Source organism: Pleurodeles waltl, chromosome 6 (genome assembly GCF_031143425.1).
Source record: "Pleurodeles waltl isolate 20211129_DDA chromosome 6, aPleWal1.hap1.20221129, whole genome shotgun sequence".
NCBI lineage: Eukaryota > Metazoa > Chordata > Amphibia > Caudata > Salamandridae > Pleurodeles > Pleurodeles waltl.
Window position 1 is genome coordinate 1,659,453,008 of NC_090445.1, and position 22,865 is coordinate 1,659,475,872.

The 22,865-nt window shown below is 41.8% G+C and overlaps 1 protein-coding gene across 2 annotated transcripts in view; it reads left to right on the top strand.

Annotated features, from left to right (window-relative positions):
• Window positions 1-22,865, top strand: part of AGPAT2 (1-acylglycerol-3-phosphate O-acyltransferase 2) — a 294,568-nt gene that overhangs the window by 163,299 nt on the left and 108,404 nt on the right. For both annotated transcript variants that reach the window (XM_069241593.1, XM_069241595.1), the window contains exons 3-4: window positions 10,494-10,669; window positions 21,676-21,771. In XM_069241593.1, the coding sequence (XP_069097694.1) occupies window positions 10,494-10,669; window positions 21,676-21,771 (272 nt within the window). The remainder of the gene's footprint in view (window positions 1-10,493; window positions 10,670-21,675; window positions 21,772-22,865) is intronic.

Genomic DNA, 22,865 nt, shown 5'->3' on the forward strand with positions numbered 1-22,865 from the left:
AGATGGTACCATACTCCCACAAGCCTACATGCTGTAATTGGTAGTTCAGATACTTGCTGGAAAGGAAAGGGGGGAACGAGGCAAGTTGCTCCACAGTTGGTGGTTATGCTTGCGCATCTCAACCTTCTGGCAGGAGATTTTAATTCCGATTTGACAGATAATCCATAGCACTCTCCCACAATGCCCCTTGAGGGTCCTCCTTAGCGGTCCGAGAGCCCTGAGGACTTATGCCCTAACTTCTCCAACTGTAAAATTGATATCTCATCTCCTGCTAGCTGCTCGATTTAGCATAGCTCAGTTATGGAAACTGCCTTCAATACCCTCTGTTAACATGTGGTTGGAGTGGGTTTGGTCCCTCTGTGCCATGGAACGCCTGCAGTATTAGTGCATGATCGCTTATACAATTTTGAGAAGACTGTAGAGTGGGCAGAATATCACCACTAGTGACACCAATACTCTGCAGCTTTGGTGTTTGCGCGCTCTCCCACTCCGAAGATCATGGCCCTCATTATGAACTTGGCAGGAAAACCTGCCGAGTTCGGCGCTGGCGGTCAACAAAAGACCGCCAACGCACAGAACCCCCCGCCGGCCACATAAAGAACATTCAGTTGGGCAGGCGGTTGGAAACAGTGTTTCCGCCAGTTGGCCCAGCTGAATGCAGGGCCTGAACATTGACTCCGGCTCCAAATGGAGCCGGTGGCTATGTAGCAGTGCGACGCATTTCGCGCATTTCGTGCAGTGAAATGCGCAATGGGGCCGTGCATGGGGGGCCCCAGTCACCCTTTCTGTGGGGTAAAGCACCAGGGAAAGGCTGGGGGGGACCTGACACAGCGCTTGCAGCGCTGCCCTGTTGGATATGTAACTCCTCCATCGCCAGGCTGCCTGGTGGCAGAAGCCTGGCAGTGGAGGAGTTACAAAAGTGGCGGTTCTGCCACGTTTATTATATGACGATGTGGACCGCCATGCCGGTGGCAGTAATTACCGCCACCGCCAGAATGGCGGCCCAGACCGCCATGTTCGTAATGAGGGCCTAAGACACTTGAACATCTTAGAGGGCCATTGGATGTGGGTTTGACTGGGATGACTGTTCTGAACTGGTAATCTCATCATGAATTGTGTAGGTCTTGGATGATACATGCCACTGGTATATTCTGGGCAAATGTTGTAATCCTATCACCTGATGTTTTCTTTATTTCCTTAGCAAGGCCACGTGAAACACTGTTGTGTTCCCACTCTGGTAGCTCACTTTTATTTCTTTGTTGTTTTATATCCTTTTGTTAATTATTTTTCACCAAAATATATTGTTTCGATCTGTTTCCAGATTCTATGTTCACGAAAATTTAATAAAGGGGTTAAAAACAGAGAATGCGTAGGAAAAAACAGCCATTTGTGACGTTTTCATGAGTAACTTCTTGTTACAGTGGTTGATTTAAAAAACAATATATAGTTACATCTGGTAAACCCTTCTGGTTGTGAGAATCCAAGAACTTGCAATACATAGGGCCTCATTCCGACCCTGGCAGTCTATGAATGCCAGGGTGGAGGCCGGCTGAAGCACCGCCAACAGGCTGGCGGTGCTTCATTCAGTATTCCGAACGCAGCTTTGAAGCCGCGGTCGCCCAGCCGGGTCCGGCGGTTTTCCGCCGTATTTCCCCCGGCTGGGGGAATCCTCCATGGCGGCGCTGCTTGCAGCGCCGCCATGGGGATTCCGACCCCCTTCCCGCCAGCCTGTAACAGGATGGCGGGAACGGGTGTCGTGGGGCCCCCTAACAGGGCCCCACAAGGATTTTCACTGTCTGCATTGCGGACAGTGAAAATCGCAACTGCACCCATCGCACCCCTGCAACTCCGCCGGCTCCATTCGGAGCCGGCTTCATTGTTGCAGGGCCTTTCCCGCTGGGCCGGCGGGCGATCTTTTGGCGGTCGCCCGCCGGCCCAGCGGGAAAGTCGAAATGACCCCCACGGTCTTTTGACCGCGGAGCGGTCTTTCGACGGGGTAACTTTGGCGGGCGGCGGAATAACCCCCATAGAGCCAACAACCGAGCTGCACCTTTCAATTGTTTTTCATTGTGTACCGAATAATCAGCAAATCAAATGATAAAATATCAAGAGACAGAAATGGCTATGAAGGAAGCATATGTATTTCTGAAATGCTAGATACTGAGTTTAGGAGAAGAAGTTATTTGTACATATCTAAATTTATGGGCATCCTTACAAGCATGTGATCCAGAGGGCATTTTACAAAACATCTTCTTTCTAGCACGCTGGCCTACATTTAGAAAGCACAAACACAGAGAAATCTAATTCCTAATACCAAATGTTCTACTATTCTGTGTTCCCACAAGCCCCCCAATAAAAACGGTGCCTTACTTATATGACTGGGCCTAGTGTCTGCGATACAATACACCCCAAAACTCAACCTGAAGACATCATTTTGCACCCATCAAAGGCCATACGTTTTTTATTTAACAACATGGTTTGCTGAGCATTTTGGGACCTAGCTCAGCTGCAACCCAGGAAAACCTATCATACCAAGACAAAACTGAAAACTAGACACATGAGGGTGTCCAGAATGGTGTGATGTCCCTTAAAAAAACAAGCATTGGCAAAGCCAATAGGTCTCACATATGCAAGAGCGATTGACTTTGCCAGTGTGTTTTAGCCATGTTGTTCACCAGCGTGGCTGCTGTCCAGCATGGATAACAGTGAGTGGCATGGAGTGTAGTAGACTAGAATGGCAAAGAGTGGAATAGATTGTTGTAGAGTGGAGTGGCAGAGAGTGCCATGTATTGGAGTGGCATAGTGTGGATTCAATTAGAGTGGCATATACTGGAGTGTCATAGAGTAGAGTGGACTGGTGTAAAGTGCATTGGCATAGAGCGTTTCAGAGTATAGTGGTGTAGAGTGCAGTGACATTGAATTCAGCTGCGTGTAGTGCTGTGTTGTAGAATGCAGTGGTGTAGTTTAGAGTGGTGCATAGTAGAGTTCAGTGTCGTAGAGTTCAAAGGCATAGAGTTCAGTGAGGCAGAGTAGACTGTGGCAGAGAAGAGTGATGTAGATAGAGTTGTGCAGTTCAGAGTGGTGCACAGTGAGTGCACAGTAGAATATAGTGGCATAGAGTGCAGTGACGTAGAGTGGGGAGGTGCTGAGTACAATGGCGGAGAGTGCAGTGTTGCAGAATAGAGTGTCAAGGTGCAGTGGTATACAGTGGAGTAAAGTGAAGACAGCAGTGGCGTAGAGTACCTAGAGTACAGAGATGCAGAGTAGAGTGCAGTGGCATAGAGTACAGTGACATAGAGTGCAGTGGTTATGAGTACTGTGGCATGGAGTGCAGTGACATAGTAGAGTGGTGCAGAGTGGAGTAGAATGGCATAGAGTGTAGTGGTATAGAGTATATTGTTTCAGAGTAGAGTGCAGTGGCATAGAGTGGAGTGCTGCAGGATAGAGCGCAGTTGCATAGAGTGGCATAGAGTGTAACAGAATTGAGTAAGGTGGTGTAGAGTGCAGGGACATAGAGTTGAGTGTTACAAAGTAAAATGCATTGGCGGAGAGTGTATTGGCATAGAGAACAGTGGCATAGAGTGCAGTGTTGCTTAGTGGGGTAGAGTACAGTGGCGAACCATGGAGTTGTGCAGCGTACATTGGTGTGGCCTACACTGGAGTGGTGTAGAGTACAGTGGCAAAGAGTGCAGTGGTCTAGAATAGAGTGGCGAAGAGTGTATTGGCATAGCGTTGAGTAATACAGGGTAGAGTAGAGATGCATAGTGTGAAGTGGTGTAGAGTGCAGTGGCATAAAGTGGAGTGGTGCAGAGTAGAGTACAGTGATGTAGAGTGGTGCAGTGTAGGGTGGTAGCACAACTGCCGTTACACAACTGCCATTACAGACAACAAATTTTCATTTGAAATGACCATTACATTTACACAGATATACAGTTTTACTAACAAAACTGTACAATACACATATGAAAATGTGTGGAAATTACATCAAGTTAAATGCGTCATTTTGATCATATTAACATATTTGTTTCCAACACACTTCAGAAATAACAAAAAATGTGCTTCGTATGTACGTTGATAATTCTGATATATTCTGAAATACTTACCCAGTTCATTTAAACGTTGTGTACTAGAAAAAAAACACTTTCCTACCCCCAGTATCCAGCAAGATTGTCGCATAAATCCTCTGGCTTTGAAGTCAGAGAAAGAAAAGTAAACAAGCACCCATGGAAGACAGCGCCGGACGTTAGCCATCAGTCTCTGAATGCACAGCAAATGTGCCGAAATAATAACAAGATTTAAATCGAGTTTGTGGAAAGATACAGAAAACACTGTTTAGGCAATTGGAGGGAAGAACTGAACCAGGAGAGCCTAAAGCAAGTAAAGCTAGCAAATGGAAAGCCAAAAAGAATGAGTTACAAACCATAAAGCCAATGTTAATCAATGTGAGGAATGCATTCCTAGGTCAACTTTCTGAGAGTCTCGAAGATGTCTTTAGCAAACCAGACAGCTAAGCTGTCTAGTAGACTGCAACCTAAAAAAGACACAGGCTGTAGGATAAGCTCTTTCCTAGTAGCCCAAACTCAAAAAGCCCTCCTCGGCTTCGGTCAATGACCTTCAGGCCCACTGTGGGGGGAGTGTGGGCGTTGGCACCTTAAAGATTAATTTAAAGATACAATTGTGTATTGTTCAATAAATCAAAAAAATGCAGTATGTGTTGTTTACCATAAATGGTAGCTCCCACTTGGCCATCCTACTGTATAAACAAGCAATTGAAATTGTTGATTATTTCCAAGATGCACGTCTTATAGAAACATACACATATTACGGCATTTTACCCAGAATAAAAATACAGTATTAAAATTAATTCTCTAAAATTTGTTAACATTCATCAATCGTTTCAAAACTAAGAATTGACAAAACATTAAAACAGCATATTCATTACTAGAAATATACATAGTTAATGCGTCTATATAATCTGTTCAGCATAAAACTTAAAAACCGTCCAGTGCCTTAAAACTCCAGTTTTTGGAGGAGCAGATTATATCTAGCAATACTGATAGTCTCAAATGGCTTCATAGTAAATTACGTGGTTTGTGCTTCCTTGCTTGCTCTTACCCCATAATTTGGTCCTCTGCCACATAATTACAGTGGTCCTGAATATAACCAAAGCACTGCCATTTACTGCATAGCCTTGCCCTGACAACCTTGAACATTTCTTAGATTGTTTGTAGTACTATTTTCTTGTAATTAGTTTTTTATGTGGGTGATGTGCGAGGGACTGTTACTGACATTTTCAGAGAAATGTCGTGTTTGTTTCATGCCGCATCCATAAAAAAGTTTCTTTAAGACCAAAACAGGACCTCACAAATGAGAAATGGGAGGGTGTCACAGAGGTTATTAGCAGTAATATTAGTGAGCGGCTTCTGTGTTACAAGTATTGAAAACACACATCACTATCCCTGAATATTAGATGTAAACACATTAAGAATGTGTGTGGGTGTCCCTGTGCATTGTCAGTGATCTGGCTAAAGAGGGCAAGAAAGAACTAAAACTGGATCATAATTTAAAATCTGTTATGAACAGGGGCCCCCAAAATTCACTTGGCCCAAGACCCCTAAAATCCACACTTTCAGTGCCTGAAACATACTGTTATATGGTAAGCAGGTTGCAGAAGAGGTGATTGTAGTAATTGTGATAAAGCACATTACTTTGTGAAATGATCAACATTATTGAAGTCTCTCCAAACTGAGAGAGGGAGAGAGTGTGGACATGACTCACCACTAGCAAACAAGGATTTTTAAATGCCATTGAAAAGAACAAATGAAATGGCTTTAAACCCACAGAAGTATTAAAAAAAAAGCATGCAAGAGGACGTACACTTAAGTTCAATCTAAAAAGATACTGAATGGTGGGGGAGGTTATTATTTTAGGGTCCCCACTAACCTAGTGTGAGGACCCAGAGATGTTCTAGACACATAGAGCACATTGTGGTGAACGTTTTGAAGGTGGTACCATTGTCCTAGGACCACTCCAGGCTGAGTTATGAGCAACAATGTTTTGTAAAAGGAATGCCCAGCAAAGCATTATGGGGTGAGTTTCCCGAGTTCAGTGAATATTGTAGTATTGGCTCTCCCGCTGTGCTGTGAGAGCCGCTTTGAGGATTCCTGTGTTTTTTTTTCTTTGAAATGGCTGCAGTTTGTATATTTTTCAACTGCTAAACCTGGGAAGAATTTAGGAATGGGGTTGCGATTTGGAAACAATGTGAGGTAACTGGTACTTATGCAAAGCGCTGCATTACCTCCAATCAAGTTCGCGCTATGGCCACCATGGAGCGCAAAGAAGAGAGACAAAAGAAAAAAGTAGTGTGCACACTCTACAGTATATGGCTGATCGTGCAATAATCCACGTGACAGGATAAGTCTGCAAGACATACCAAAGCAGCTTCAAGGTGGGACAAAAGTAAAGCATTTACCTAGGAAATCAAGGTTTTTTTTAAAGGCAGGGCCAGGGACGAATGAAAGTGATGGGCGTGAGCTGGATGTTGTTAAAGCCCACAGAGTAGATTACAACGTGTTGAAGAGCAGCGCTTGTGAGCTGCTAAGCTCAACCCAAAAAGGGTTTAAGTCATCAGCCCACCACAATGGGTTTGATTTAAAAAGGACCACTGGAAGGTCAACTGGCCCACCTGCTAGTGATGCTTTCAGATTTAAAATTATCTCTTGATATTATACCCATCTCCTGTACTTGGATTAGATTGGAGCTCTCTTTTTGGAGGATAACAGGATCACTTTTACCCTTTAGCCTCAGGCTTTTTGTATAGTACATATATGTTAACATGGTCTGTTGAGGTTCTGAGACCTGATCAAAAGGTGATACTGTAAATTCTTCATTTTATCAGACACTAAAACAGTCTAGAATTTGTTTTGGTGATAGCATCCTGCATTTCATTCCAGTTATCCTCATAAAACGTTTTCCTTTTTTGGACGCAAACTGCTTCGTATTTTTTTGTAAGCCTGGGTGCATGCTTATTTTTTTCTCCTTCTGTAGAAAATGCTTTATGCCTTAAGTTATTCACTTCTCTATGAAGGCTCTGGCGTTGGGCATCAAACTACCCAATTTGTGGTGTCTCTGTCGATCCCTATCGATCCCTATCGATCTTTTGGATGTGTGGTAATTTTTCAGAAGCAAATGAACCTCATTAATTAGCCACAAGTACCACTTGATGACACTGCCTTCTGCGGCTGGTAGGTAATCCTTGATTCTTATCATTGATAAGTCTCTTAATTTATCCTCGGTGATTGAGACCCTATACTGTGATGATAAATGAATGATAAGTCAAACTTAGGTCCATGGCAAAGATTAAAATCAACTCCCTTACCCTAACACTCTCTACTGCTCCAAAATGTTCTTCAAAAATGAGGATATAATGAATTAGGGTTTTGTTTGGTACATGTCTAAATGTCAGCAGCAGGGCGTTCACACAAAAAACAACCTTTGCTATTAATTAAATTAATTTGCACAAAAGCCGGATTGTTTACAGGAAGGTTTCACTGCCACGCCTGTTACTGTTGGAATTTTGTGACAGCGCATCACATCCTCAAAACACTCATCAAAGGTAGAAAGAGACATTTTTATATTAAACATCTCCTGCTAATACAAGTTGGGCAGAAAAGAAAGGACAGCAAAGGGTTAGCAGATCTTTATTCAGCTTCGCCATTTCTTTTCCAAACCGATTACAATTAGGCGGTCTATAGACAAGGGCTCTCCAACCTTTTCTATAGTGAGAGATACTTCGGATCAATGAAAATAGTCGTGAGCTCCTTATGACTTTTATTCATTCATGAATTCATTGTTACAGTAGTGATCACTTCAGATACAATCACAATAGTAACCACACCTTGCAGGATCATAGGAGAGACCACCCAGATGTAGATCACAAATTCAGCTATACTTAACTATATATACTTTCCTTCAAGATATTGTGCTTGTCAGTATTCTGGATACCTTGATATATTATGAAAGAGCACTGACCAACCCAACACATAAGACAGGGTTGCCAACAGCAATGTTGAGAAAAAGGTTATTAATATAAAAAGCCTCTATGTAACTAATGAGGAGTCAGAGCAACAAGTGCCTACTGACACAAAATAAATAGTAACAGCAAAAAAAATCTCCCAAAAGCACAAGAATTATCATTCAAAGCACGTAAAAATGTTAACATGTTTTTTTTTAAACAGCAGTAAACCACTCTCTCAAATTACACATTATCAAATATACCCTTTTGCTTTTAAGTAAAAACACTCCAAGAACATCCTATTTTTTCAACACACTGACTAAAAGTGTTCGGCTTACAAAATCACAAATCTCCAGGTGACTTTGTAAATAGCGGGAGGAGACAGGTGAAATGTATTTCAACTCCTGCAGGTTGTCACAGTATTCAGTCAGAAGATGTATACTACTGCCTTCTTCAAAGTAGTTAGACCCTCTGAATTACAAACTGCTGAGCTGCACCTCAGGGAGCTACTTTCAGGGTACTGGTGAACTACAAGTAGCTCCCGAGCTGCCCATTGGAGACCTCTGCGTAGAGGCAGGCTGCGCAGGGCTGAGGTGCAGGACGCACTGCTTTTCTCCTTGTCGCGACAATTAGTAAATACTGTCTTTGGAACTGCCAAGAAGAGTTAATTCATCCAGATTTTTCAAGCAGATTTTGGACGATAGAGCATACACATACTCTTCGAGACTTGCAAACTGATCTTCTAGTTGCAAAGCATTTACACACACAGGACAATAAGACACATTTGGTCATCAGGGTAGTAGCTGGGGCCGTTGGGTTTACGTATGTCACCTTTAATGAAGGTGAGACAGTCCCGATAGGATACAAGTCTCACTTGTATTCGACTGCAGAACAACGATTTGCACCAACAGAGAAGATTCTCACTGCTGTACAGATGGCTGTTATTAAAGAACGACCTCTTGCCCAGGGTAAACGCATTATCGTCGTTTCCCCCATTCCGGCCCTAGAGGCTGTTACAAAAGCGAGTGTTCCTAACGCGAAAGCATTACACCGGCGATGGATACAATGGGCTACGTCTTTAACAGCCACTGATGTAGATTACATTTTCGACCCAAAGCTACAGACACAGGAATTTCTACAATATGAAATTGAATACCCAGTTCCCGCTGACACGTTGCCTATTGATCAATATCAAGTAGTCATGTACACCGATGGCTCTGCGCAACTAGCGGTGGGGACAAAACGCCAATATTCTGCTGCATGTGCAGTAGTGAGCGGCCATATGGAGGGGGAGAAGTTCTGCCCCTAACATACTTATACACAAACATTGGGGGACTGTACGGCACAGTTGGCTGAGCTGAAAGCTCTATTGTTGGCCCTGGAACATACGGATCCGGCACAGTTTACACTGATTGTTTGTGATTCATAATATTGTGTCCAGTCTTTTAATGAATATCTGCATTACTGGCGGTTGAATGGGTTCAGAGATTCAAAGGGCAACACCAGAAAGCATAGACTGCTGTGGGGGCAGGTAGCAGACCTGAAGGAGACGCTGCCTAAAGTCCATGTTGTACATACTCTTGGATACCAGCGCGTTGGAATACACGTTGCTGGAATACTTTGGCTGATGAAGCCGCGAAATCGGCAGTGGCAGTTGCCAATGTGGCCGCAGTTACTTGTTCGAGTTCCAAACCAGACACAAAGATTCTGGCTGCCATAAAAGCTACGGTTGATGGCACGCCTTATCCTAAAGGATTTCCAACTAAATATCAATACTTAATGGGAAGTATGCTGAATGCTGAGGTTAAAATACCAGGCGTAGACGTACGCGAGATCCCCAATAAAATTGTACGACCTCAATTGATTACTGCAGCGCATGAGGGGGCGGCATCTGCACATGCTGGCGTGGCAGCCACGATTTCGCTATTACAGGCCCGTTACTGGTGGCCTGGTCTCTATAAGGAGACGAAGCAGCATGTCCTTTGTTGTGACATCTGTCAACAAATTAGAGTTTCAACGGCTAAGCGCCCACCGCAGACGCCCCTTTTAATATCAAATACACCATTACAATGTGTGTACTTGGACCATTGTGGTCCGCTGACACCAGATAGTGCATACAAATATATTTTGGTGGCATGAAAAACTGATAATCGTCAGTAAACTTTTCCCTTGTGTTGTATGTAAACAGTGTTGCTTCACCTAGACTTCTTTTACTCAAAATACTCTTGAATCAATTAAATTACTGGATGTTTTATAATATCTTGGTATATAACAATAAACGCTGTTAGGTTAATCAGACTTCAGAAAGGAAAGAATAAAAATGATTGTTTTTTTATGTTATCTCCTATAAGATACACTTTTTTTGTAACACTTGTTTCAGCGTGTTCTATAACGTAGTACAAACAAATTATTGGAATTTTAAACTATCTGCTTATTTGAAATGCTTGAGAATTAAAAAAAAAATTATTTTATTTTTTAGGTTTGATGGAGATTCTACCAGACCGCTGTGTTCAGATAGCCAAAAAGGAGTTGTTGTTCGCAGGACCCGTGGGATTAATAACCTACCTGGGAGGAGTCATTTATATCAACAGGAAACGGACGAGTGATGCCAAGAGCGTGATGGAAGAAGTTGGAAATATCATGATGAATGAAAATGTGAGCACAGAGAGTTACAAAGAATTAATTTATATTTGTATTTATTGGTTTTCAGTAGCATTTCTAACAGAAATGTTATACATAGCAAACCTATTCCAAGAAAGAACAGCGTTTGTTTGAGGGGCTGCATTTAAAGTCATGAATGAGTCTTTGATTTATAATGAAGGAACAAAAACATTTACATGAATCACAAACAACATTATTTATATAAAATACAATTAGAGTGTGGCATTAAATCTTCAGTGCATGCTAAGAACATTGAATGGGGTTGCAGGTTGATGCATGAATTTGGGAGTGTGGCTGTGGTTTTCATCATTCATAAATTAGTTTTTGAATAATCATAGCAAAGAGAAATAGTGGCTTGTAGATGTCTGTGATGTGTGTTCCAGTGGTAGAGTCCTTGTTGAGGTATCAAAATGTAGGTGCTTTATTGGGTGAGTTGAGGTGCAGTTCGGATAACTTTTTTGGGATTCAGATCATGGATGTTACTTTGAGTGAGGTCAATTCAGACAAATGTTTGGGGTGGTTTTCAGAATCATGGCAAGCCATTTCTATTGGGCTCTCTGTTTGATACAAAGCCAGCTACCCTACTGATGGGTGGTAAGTGTGGGCCTGGGATTACTGCTAAGAATTGGTTGGCAAATTTAATTTGATAAACCAGGATGGTATCAAGTATGCATGACAAGTGTGTTGATTAAGGCTTTGAGGAAGAGAAGGTGAAAGTACATTTTGTGCAAGTTGAAAACTAGGATTCTTGCCACAGCCGCAGTAGTAGAGTTAAACATTGCAAACTTCAGATGGAAGATGGAGAGTACTTCAAGGCTTTCAGCCAAAGGAGGGGTAGGTGCTACAAATGAAACATATCTAGTTTTGAAAAATTAAGAATGAGCAAGGAAAGGTCCATCAAGTGTCACATAGAAATTTGATATGAGCGGTGGGTAGAAGAGGATGAAATTTAGAAGATTTGAGTATCATCTGCAGAGAGGTGGAATAAGAAAGTGAATTATTAGATTAGGTGGTATAAACCAAAAAAGAGTTGATCGAGGACTGTTGGATGGTTGATTGAGAACGTAAGACGTTCTAAAACATATTAAGAGTTGTCTGAGAGGTAGGATACAAACCAGTATCATTCTGAGCCATGATGAGGTGTTAGCATAGTGGTATCCGTACCTTTGCTTAGTCTCAGAGATGTCAAAAGAGAATGACCATGGTGGATACACTTCTGTACAGTGACATTGTATGTAGTTTTAAATTATCTTATACCAAAGTCTTCAACAACTGTTCAGTAGAGTTCATGGTGCTCCACTGCTAATGAGGTTCACCTTAGCTGCTGTCATTGTACTCTGGTAAACATTTTACTGTGTTTTTACTGTGTTTTATCAGAATGAAGAAATGTACCAAACCTTGTATTCACTCATTTAAGCACAACAGAATAGCACAGTAAGATCAGAATTTCAAACATATACCAACTATACAAAAGGTAATAAAATAAAAAGGATCAATAGCAGTAGAGAATTCTGTAAGCACATCAAGTCATATAAAAGTCCTGATTGGGGTGTGTGTTTCTGGGGGTCAAAGTATAAGTCACCAGTTTTCTGTGTTGAAAGGCACAGTATTTATGAATGTAAAAGTCAGGAGATGAAGGTTGCCTTCAAGAGTGAAGCATGTGGGTGGAAATAATCAGTAGCTAGAAGAAAAAAAAGATGAGTAAATTGGTGAGAATTCGAGTTGAGTAGTCGGCCTGTAATTTGGGACCAACATTGACAATGTAACAAGGATTTCCTTCAAGGCAGCTTTGTTCTACGTAAGTATTAATCTCGACAATCCCATCATTTCAGGTGCATGTTGTAATGGTTTACTAATCAGCAGGTTATCATATTTTTGGAATAGCAAGACCAGGAGTGATGGACCTCTCAGAACTTATAGTGCCAACTTGTTAATTGAACAGGAGAAAACTAATTGCTGACTACAGAGTCAGTAGAATTAAAAGTCACAGAGTGACCAAAATGTTTGACACCGATTGCATTCCATCCACCACTTTTTGTATACTTCAGTGAGGTGACCTAGGTGAGACGGGTGTGCCTAGACATGGGTCCTGAGCACACTGAGCCACTGGAACCAAGCTATACTCGACTGATGAGCCATAATAAGGGCGAAACCGGTCGTGGGTTGCTTGTGTTCCAATTCAGGGAGGACCCCGTCTGCTAGTTTGGGTAGATTGTGCCTGTTGGAACAGGGTCAAGACTGATTTGCATATGTCTGGGTCCCAACTGAGGTGGCATGGTGTTCAGAATAAGGGAGTGTGGCACGAGTATTTACAAGTGGCATAATTTTTTTGGTCGAGCGCAAAGCGCTCTATCCCTGGTGTAATCTGTTTGTGGGCTTTTAACCACGCCCATGTGAAGCCCATCCGTTTGGTTGGTTCATCTGCGTGCCTTTTAAAATTAGCTTGATTTCATTAGTGGAAGGCATGCATATGTCGTGCACCTTCCGGTGTTTAGCCCGCCTCAGGCGCACTACTGAAAACATACGAGGATCCATGTTTTCTGTATGGTTTCTGCACTATTTTTTCTCCTTATTTCACAGGCAAATTTATCTCGCTGGGCAGAAGTCGAGCGCTTTGCATGACATTGACCGAGTTACATGGATATTTGCATTTTTGCAGGTTACATGGATATTTGCACTTTTGCAGTTTGCATGGATATTTGCACTTTTGCCGGTTACATGGATAATTGCACTTTTGCGGTTACATGGATAATTCCACTTTTGCCGATAAGTTTCACTGCAAGCGGACTTCTGTTCCCTTTTGTGTGTTTGCTTTGCGCTCATGGCGGCCGTCGGTTTGCATATGTGAAACTGTTTTACTTTTCAGTTTATGTGGCAAGGAAAATCCAGCTAGGAGTTTACAAGCTACTAGCTTTAACTCGAGTAAACGTGAGACCCATTGTATTGCAAATGCTTTTTTATATACTTATGTGTGATACCCATTAGCAGCACATTCATGAAATACATTATATTTCAACACTAATCATCAGAATGCTATTTCTAGGTTGTGTCACTGTTCTAAAAATATATATACCTAATCCTGACATTAAAGTACGCTCCTCAGAGATTACAAAGAAGGCGTATTTTGTCAGTCATTTTTATGATTTCTTCTTTAATATTCATAAACACTATAGTGCGGGATGCCAAGCCACTGGCAGGAGAGATACCACAAGATGGACAGGGCCGTATGGTGGCTAAATGAGTTGCTGTAGTGAAAAGGGTATGAAAAAATGCATTTTAACAAAACTGCTGATGTCAGTTTTTTATGAATAATTCACCAAAGGGCCAATTTACCAGGATTCACGGATCCTTACTTCACAGACCAGAAATGTGAAGTAAGAGCGAACTTTCATAGAAATATAGTTTTGGACTCTGACATCTTAGTTGCCTTAAGGTGGTAAATACCACTTCATGTTAATGAGGCCCTTGGCCTTTCTGTTTCTTTTTTGTCTTAAAAATTAATATTATAAATGAGACTGATGACCTGCTGCTTTTGAGGCGCTGGTTTGATTTTATTGTACCTCATAATAAATATGGGTAGGATCAGACGACCATAGTTAGATTTAAAAGAGATTAATCTCCATTTAGAACTGTTTCCTGATCCTTTATACAGGTTGAGAATTTCTAAGCTTCTCTACCTTCTTTGCAGGCTACAGGGAATTTAAAAGTCCCCAGTGTATATATTTTGACTTACACCTCACAAGCCACCACTCTTTACAGTGATTGTTGCAAGACCTGTCACTTTCAAAGCAATTAGGATCATAGACTAAGACATCAATGCCATGGAATCCTGCTTATTTCAACATAAATTCTGCAGCAGCCTCTTTCAAACTCAGTCAAACAAGTAGCTGAGAGCACTGTTGGGTTAGGAGGACTCTTGAGGATGGTATTGAAAGGGCTTTAACTATAAAGGTCTGACATTTGGATCATAGTTTATTCCAAAAGAATTTTGAATCCCAAAGAATACAGCAAAATTATGGTTAGCTTTGGTTACAACCCTTATTATAGGCTGTGAAAAACCTCGGAACGTCACTTAAAAGCACAGTTAAATTAAATAAATTGTTTCAGATTTTAAATCAAAACCATTGAAGTTAACATCAGTTGCCCAATCCGTAACCCACTACAGTCTTGCAAACCATAAGTCACACCAAGTGCCATGCTCATCATGCCACAAAGTATAACCCATAATTAACAGGCACACACCCACCCACCCACCCCGAACAAGGTAAACTTTTCACTAATTGGTGGAATCATAATCATTGTAGTCCGGTGTGTGCTATGTCTGTGGGCACAGTCAATATTTAAGACTGATAACAGGATGATATCATGTACGTGCACAGTTAGCAGTATCAAAGCTTCTGATGCACACACATGAAAACATAATGGACCTTTTCACAAGCTACATTTTGTAGTATGTTTATAGTACTGCAATATTGCTTTGTTGTTAATATTGTTTTCAAGTTTGTTACATTTTTAAACTTTTAAATGTTTTTTTAAAGTTTTAAACTGTTTTATTTTTCCATATACTTTACTAAATGGAGACTGCAGTCAGACAGCATAGAGAAAATACAAAAAGTTCAGTAAACTTAGAAAAGATGAGTAAAATGTTTATGTAACGTAACGTTATATTTCTATTTCAAAGGCTAGAGCATTTTTTATTTGATCGGATTTTGAAAAATCTTTAATTTTAAAACATTGAATTAAATGAAAATTATTTTGCTGAAGTTTAAAGTAAAAAAATTAATTCCACCTAAAGTAAAAAAATAACTCTATTACTATGCATTAATAATTATTAAAGATGTTGTATAGAATATTTAAAGGTAATATATTTATATTTTAATAAAGAGTAATGTTCCAGTATTTTTTTATAAATTAAAAAAGTTGATAAAATATTTTATAATTAAGTAATACGGTTTATTCTTATGTATTTTTAACATTGCATTAAATTTATTTAGATTTTTAACTATTTTAAATAATTTATTTTAACTATTTTAACTATTTCCTGTGGTGTTTATTTGAAGTCCCTACCAGTGGGTGGCCATCTGTGCTGCTGAACATACTACTGTTTCTTTTTGACGGTAGTAACTTACACCTCTACTCAAGAGTCAAATAGGCACAGACTCCCTAGCTAAAAAGAGCAATTTTCCTCAGGGGAGCATGATAGAAATGTAGTTTGCCTTACCCTCTTTCACATAACTTACAGCTAAATTATTTTCTCAGGTAAGAGACCTTGAGATTTCAGTAGCTCATCTACATCATGCGTGTGCTACGGCTTGTTTATTAAATGCAGTGCACAAAGAGAGCATTTTCTGGATTATCTCTTCCTAGTAATTAATGTTTGGAAATTCTAACTCTCACCTGGAAGCTACTGTAAAAAAAAAAAAAACATGCCTTATAAACAAACACACAGTTTTATCATCTCTCTGGATACTTCTAACCATGGATTCCTCAACTCTAGAATGTCTACAGGTGCCAGACTGGAAATTTTCACGCAGTGCACCTGTGTGCTGCTAGGTGGTGCTGTGTTGCTCCCCATTGGCTATATTGCTCCACGGAAGTGGTGGAGCAGAGCCGCATATAAGTGCCCCTTCACACTCCGATGTTAGTTTCTTTCTTTCCATTCTTAAAAACACTGATCCAGAGTTCCGCTCTCAGTTTTGTCAGCTTTCACTACTTTTCAAATTCAAATCTTGTGTGCAAGGGAACGACATCCCCACGTAAAACTACAGGGTTCAAACAATGCTGTGACTATCAGAAACTGATGTCTGTAGTGGACCAACATTAGGTGTGCCTTTGGTGTCTGGGCTCGGGGTACAACTATAAGTCTTGCAATAATTGTGCCCTTCTTCGCCCAGAAGCGATCCATGACCTCAAAGCAAAGTTGTACATTGCAGAACATCAAAAGAGATCATGGACCTCAGGTAAGTCCAACTCCAAGTCGAGGGCACAGACCCTCTCCTACTCTTAAAGCTGGTCACAAGGTAGGTCCTCTTCGCAGTCAAAATAATCAGAGAAGTTCAAGTGCAAGTCACAGAGGAAGCATAAGTAGATGGAGCAGGTCTGAACCCGATCCCACCACTCTCTGTCGAAAGAGAAATTACAAGGGTATCAAGGTGCCAATTGGTCTCATGTCTGATCCCTGCTTGAGAAATTAATCCCAAAGTGCCCCTGAGCTCACAGGGCCATCGGTGGTACAACAGCAATATATTTCAATTTTATTGTGGTGGTCCGGAGGATGGTCTGCCAGGCTAGGAACAATAGAGACCGAAACGATGACACCAAGTCCAACTCTTTCCATGTAAAACTACTGGATCTTCACCAGTTAATCACTCAACCTTTATGGTGTAAAGGCATTGATAACAATCAGAGTGGAGCATGCAAAAATATGATCTTACTATTCATGCATTAATTTTGTTCTGATTTACAGGGTTATTGTTTGTGTGGGATTATATAATTTGTACCCCTGAATCGTATATACTGAATTCGAGGATTTGTTTTCAGTCTAAATTCTGTGTGCATCTGTTCTTTAGGATTAATTCTTCCATCAACTATATTTACAGTTTTGTTTTGTTTCAGTTCCCATTGTCACTGTTTGGACAGATAATAATTCAAGCAAATCATTACCAAATATTTTTCTATGAATGATTCCCTTTTTGGCCATTGACCCTTTTTTCGTAGTCACACCCAACCTCACAAGGGATTACTGGGTTGCTCTTTTTTGGCTTGTCATGGAGCTCTGTCAGGCTGTTCTGTGGGTGCCAGTACACATGTTCATCAAGCATTACTGCTTTTACAGCCAGGTCCGACAGGAAGGGCGTTTTGCTCTTTGGGACCTGCAAGACTTTTTGGTTTCCACTCCACAGACACTCCACCTTGGGAGATATGGATTTGGTTTCTATTATAAAGGTGAGGAATCTGCGGCTAGATGTATCTATCAGAATAACAAGTTAGCTACCTTCTGTAATGCTCTCTCTGGCGGTGATTCCTCACTGTCCTCCCACCTCCCAGTTCTGTGGAATGGTTTATTTTTACTACGTAAAAAAGGCACAATTTACAAATCCATTCACTGGTACTCAACCCTTTGAGCTCAGCGTCCGCAGGCACGAAAAAATGTCAAGCAAGAAGCTGCCGTCATTGTGCGAGGGTAGCACTTAGTAAGACTCCGCTCGATCGCTTCCAGGTTGGAACAAAGCCAGTGCGGAGGGGCGAAGCCCCAACTAGAGGCACATGGAAGCCCTACTGTGAAAATTTCTGGTTACAACCTGCTGTTTAGTGAAATTCTAAAGAAGATGAATCTGCAGTTAGACAGAATATCCACCAAAAAGAGCGTTGCCGAAGATAAGTAACTTGTTTTCTGACACCAAGGTAAAATATATTAAATAAAATGCTTTTTCTTTTTTCTACTTTTTTTTATTGTAATTGTAATTACATTTATATAGCCTCCTCCTCGTCAATAATGGTCATAAATAAAATATTATACTCTGTGGATCTACAGACATCGTATTTTATCATGTGTATTTGTTTTAACAAAAGGCATTTAACCAAAACCAGGATGCAAGGCAGTAAATATCTGCATTATTGTAAAATCAAATTGCGGAGACCTTGTAACTATTAGGAGAGTTGCTTCTCTGTGTAAAGTAATTGATGCATGCAAAGGATTAGGAAAGAAAGTTTTTTTTTTAATGTCAATTTTGTTGTAGTGTAATACAATCAAATTTGACCTTTGCACTGTCGTAATAAATTTGTGAACATGCGTTTGTTAGTACAGTTTCTCTACATAACATGGTATTGGGCCAGATTTATTTTCGTTGTTGTGGCATAAATATATATGTAAACAAGGCTGTTATAGTTAGGTTCATGTTTAAACCACACAAAACCATAGAAATTCAGCAGTTATGATTATACTTATAGTTACACTAATGTTAAGAAACTATAACTTGTGGCCTAAAGTTATTTAACGGCACAAGCTATAGTTTCTTAAGATAAGTACAACCACTGCTGCGCATGGCCCTTGCCCATATGTAGCTGGGGTTGGCTGCAGTGCCTGGCCGCGGGGAGGATTGTGGTGTGTGAGTGGGACTTTGGATCTGCGGGTACCCACGGATCCCTTTACCCACTAATCTGCAAAGGATCCATGTTCCTAGATATCTGTATATTTTTCATTTAATAACTCCGAAACTACTGAACAGTTTTTTGCCAAATAGCAAAATGAAATCTTTCTGAACCAAGATCTAGCTTTCTGCCAAATATGGTGTCAATCTATCCAGCGGTTCGGGCTGTAGTTGTGTTAAAAAAAAATCTAAATCCCCATATTCATTGCATGGAGAAAAAGTGTTTTAGGACCCCCCACTTTTTTCTCAGTCCCCACATAATGAATCACCCCGAAATCTTCCAGACAGCAGTTGAACTAGCTAGCGTACTAGTTTGGAAAATGTCATCAAGATTTCTCAAGTGGGCCCATACTTATTAGCAAAACAATAATGTCTATGGAAAAAGTTGGTCCTAACTATACCTACTGGCAATCGCCAGTTGATATAATATATATCAGTAAAAAACCGCTTTTTCTATGGAAACCAGGTCCTAGCTATAACTCCGTACTAGTGACCACCAGTATAATATATATATATCACTTAAAAAAAACAAATGTTACAGGGACGTTATAGTTAGGCTGACATTTTAAATGTACATAAAATTTCACCTGTTATAGTTAGAGTTATCTCAAGTAACTACAACCTGTGCCCCAAGGTAACTATAACTCGCACCCCTGCCAGTGACTTTCTACAGTTTTTTAAATTCTATTTCCTTTGGGGTTTTTTTCATGGAAAGAAATTTTCATTACTATACATTAAACCAACCATGTCCGCACACGGTCTTTGGCTGTGTGCGGCAGTGGTTCAACCCCCTCTATAACTACCGAACCGTGTAGCAGGAGCTAGCTACAGGTCTGTGTGGCCCCTCCTTCCCTGGCCGATTTCAGCACCTGGCTACCCATCGCCCATGGCCCAGCTATCTAAAAAAAAGAATTTTTGGGGGGGCATGCTGCCCCTTCTCCAGGCCGATTTTAGCCCTGGGAACCCCATCCCCTAGGGCTTGGCCTTCTAAAAAAATGTTTGTGGGAGGGGGGCCACACGGCCCCCTTACCTTGCCAAGTTCAGCCTGATGGACCCGATCCCCGAGTGCCCAGCTTTAATATATTTTTTTTCGGAGGGGGCTGCATGGCACCCCTCCCTGGGCTGATCTCAGGCCTGAGGACCCCATCCTCCAGGGCCCAGCCTAAACATTGTTTTTGGGGGGAAAGGCCATGGCGTCCCCCTCCCCATGCCTATCTCAGCCCGGGGCCCGACCTAAACATTTTAGTTTATTTAGGGCTGGGAGGTGCGCGTCCCCCCTCTTGAGGCCGATCTCGGCCCCGGGGACCCCTTCCCCCAGGGCCCAGCCATGACACCTGGGTGCGCGAGGCACCCAGTCACCACCTTGAGACACCGTGGGGGAAGCCTGAAGGCCTCTGTAGTCCCAGCCGGCTGCCTGCTTCCTGCAAGAGCCAGCATTGCTGTCACAAACAGGGAGCTGCTAAACATGCAGTTCCCTGACTGTAAGAGCAATTGTTTCCTCTACTTCCCTGCCTGCATCTGTTTGCTCTGACTTGGCGGATGCTGTCAAAGCTCCCTCCAAGTCAGAGCAAACAGCTAGGTCCCTGTTGTGGGCACATTAGGAGCCGGCCCTGGGGGGGTGGTGGACCCCAGAGCCATCATTTGCACCTTGAGGGGCCCCGCTCCAACTTATACAGCCCCTGGGAGGTCGTGGTCCCCCAGACTGGGGGGTCCGAAACAGACCCCCTTTCTTATTTAAATTTAGCCTCATGGAGGTGGTGGTGCTCGGCGATGCGTGGTGCTGGGCGACCCGCCCCCCCCACATTTCATTTCAAATTGTGTACTGGAGAGTTGGAGGTCCCCGGGGCTGCAGGGGGGGGCATGCAGCGCCCCCGCATTTCAATACAAATTCTGCCACCGGGAGGTGGCAGTCCCAGGGGGGTCAACATTTCAATGCCCCCTAGGCCTGGGCCACCCGGGGGCTTTACTGAAACAAGCGTGGGAGCCCAAGCTTGTGTTTTTTAAAGTTTGTGGTGGACTTGTCACGACTCTCACCAAAAATGTTTTGGAAAAAAGGCTCCTTTACTCTGACAGGGTCCCTCTGGGACCCCAGCACCAGAGCTAAGAGGTCAGGGTGTCCCTACCTTGGCCCCTTTTCTTTTTGTAATTTTTTTTTTTTACTTGGAAGAAACCGAGTCCCAACATGACTGCCAACTCTTCTTTGCTGAAGTGTTGGCAACCAATCAGATCTCAGCACCAGACAAATTTGGATTTTCTTTACATTTCTCAAAAACTACTGACAGGATTCACACCATATAACAAAAAGGTTGCTTTCTGGACCAAGAGCTACCTTTCTGCCAAATTTGGTGTAACGCCGTCCAGTGGTTCAGGTGCTATGCCTATTAAAATCCCTATGGAAAAACACATGGGGAAAAAGCGTTTTGGGACACGACCTCCCCCCATGAACGTCTGAACAGAATTACACCAAATGTGTCAGAAAGCTAGATCCTTTGCTCAGAAAGCATGCTTTTTGTGATTTGGGTAAATCTTTTCAGCTGTTTTTGAAAAGGTAAAAAATAGAATGTACTCTGGATGGATGGTAGGTACCGCAGTACCATACCTGTGGGAGCATACAATCTGATTGGCTCGCTGTAACATCAACAGAAATCTTCTTCAATTTTCTTCTTTTGTTATCTCAATTCACACTGTTTTGATACAATGTCTTTTGGTGGAGCTTTGTCAGTGATGTATGGAATTAGAAGGTAGACATATTATTATTTTGAACCCCTTAGGTATTTTTGATTTTTAAGAAGCTGTGAGTAACACTGTTGAAAGACCTGAACATTTTCTGTCTACGCTTCTCTTTCCTAGTTGAAAGTATGGGTGTATCCAGAAGGAACCAGAAACATAAGTGATGACTTACTACCTTTCAAGAAAGGAGCCTTTCATCTGGCGGTCAAGGGACAGGTAATATGTTGTAGTTGATCACTGTGACTGATGCTCTCTCTGTGGAACATAATGCAAAATGCATTGAAGGGAATGTTTGTTGTGTTAACCCTGGGACATTTTATGTCTTATTATTTGTACAGAGTTACAAGTAGTTTCTAGATGGAGTCAACCCCCAGCCAAAGAAAGCTTTGTAGGCTTAATGTATAAATTACCTGGTTAATATGTAGTTGCTTGAGCTGTTGTAATAAATGAGCAGGGGGATACTTGACTGTTGATGGTAGTCTTTACATCAACAAGGAACAGTTACCATGCATGCTTGATTGCTTGTGGTGAGTAGATGTAGTCTGGTAGTGTGGAGTACCGCAGAGCAGTTCAGACCTAGATGTCAGTTCTGATCAGACATTTGCAGATGTAAAAGATAGTTTGATAGGCCATTCCTAAAGTGATCTTGAGGTAAACAACTTTGACTTTGATGTAAGAAGCTACATACATTTTGCCAATGCAATTCTCCAAAGGCTGACAGTCAAATTCTTTTGACTTGCCACTTGTAGTGATAGATGTAATTTGTGCAGCCCGATGCCTGTTTACAAAAACCATCTACAAAAGGTGCAGCTGGGAACATTTTGTGCACTGGTGTGTGGTCTGCAATCTTGGCCCTCTGCAGGCCAACCTTTATGATGTGTTGCTTGTTTTGCTGTTGGTCTAGCACTGCTTTCCTGTGGGTATAGTCAAGGGCTACTTGTAAGCCCCTTTGGCCTAATCACCCCTCTCTCTTCAAATCCCCGATTGTGGTGCGTTTTCGAAATGGCAGGAGGCATTTGTTTCCTCCATTGGCATTTGCCATGCCTCAATGGTACCTAAACATAATCCTAACTTTACTTATGTGCACAACATTCAAGCCTGTGCAGAATTGTTCACCATGGCGTCTGACAGTTAAGACAGCCTTTCTTATCCCCACTTCTGTGAACTGCATGGGTTAACTACAAATGCTCTCTGTGCAACTTCCTACACCACTTTCTTCTTGATCGATTTATAATGAGGATTTGGGTTGCCTTCCTACTAAAGGTGATATCGCCCAATTAATTGTCAGTCAGTTGATTACCCTGCCGACA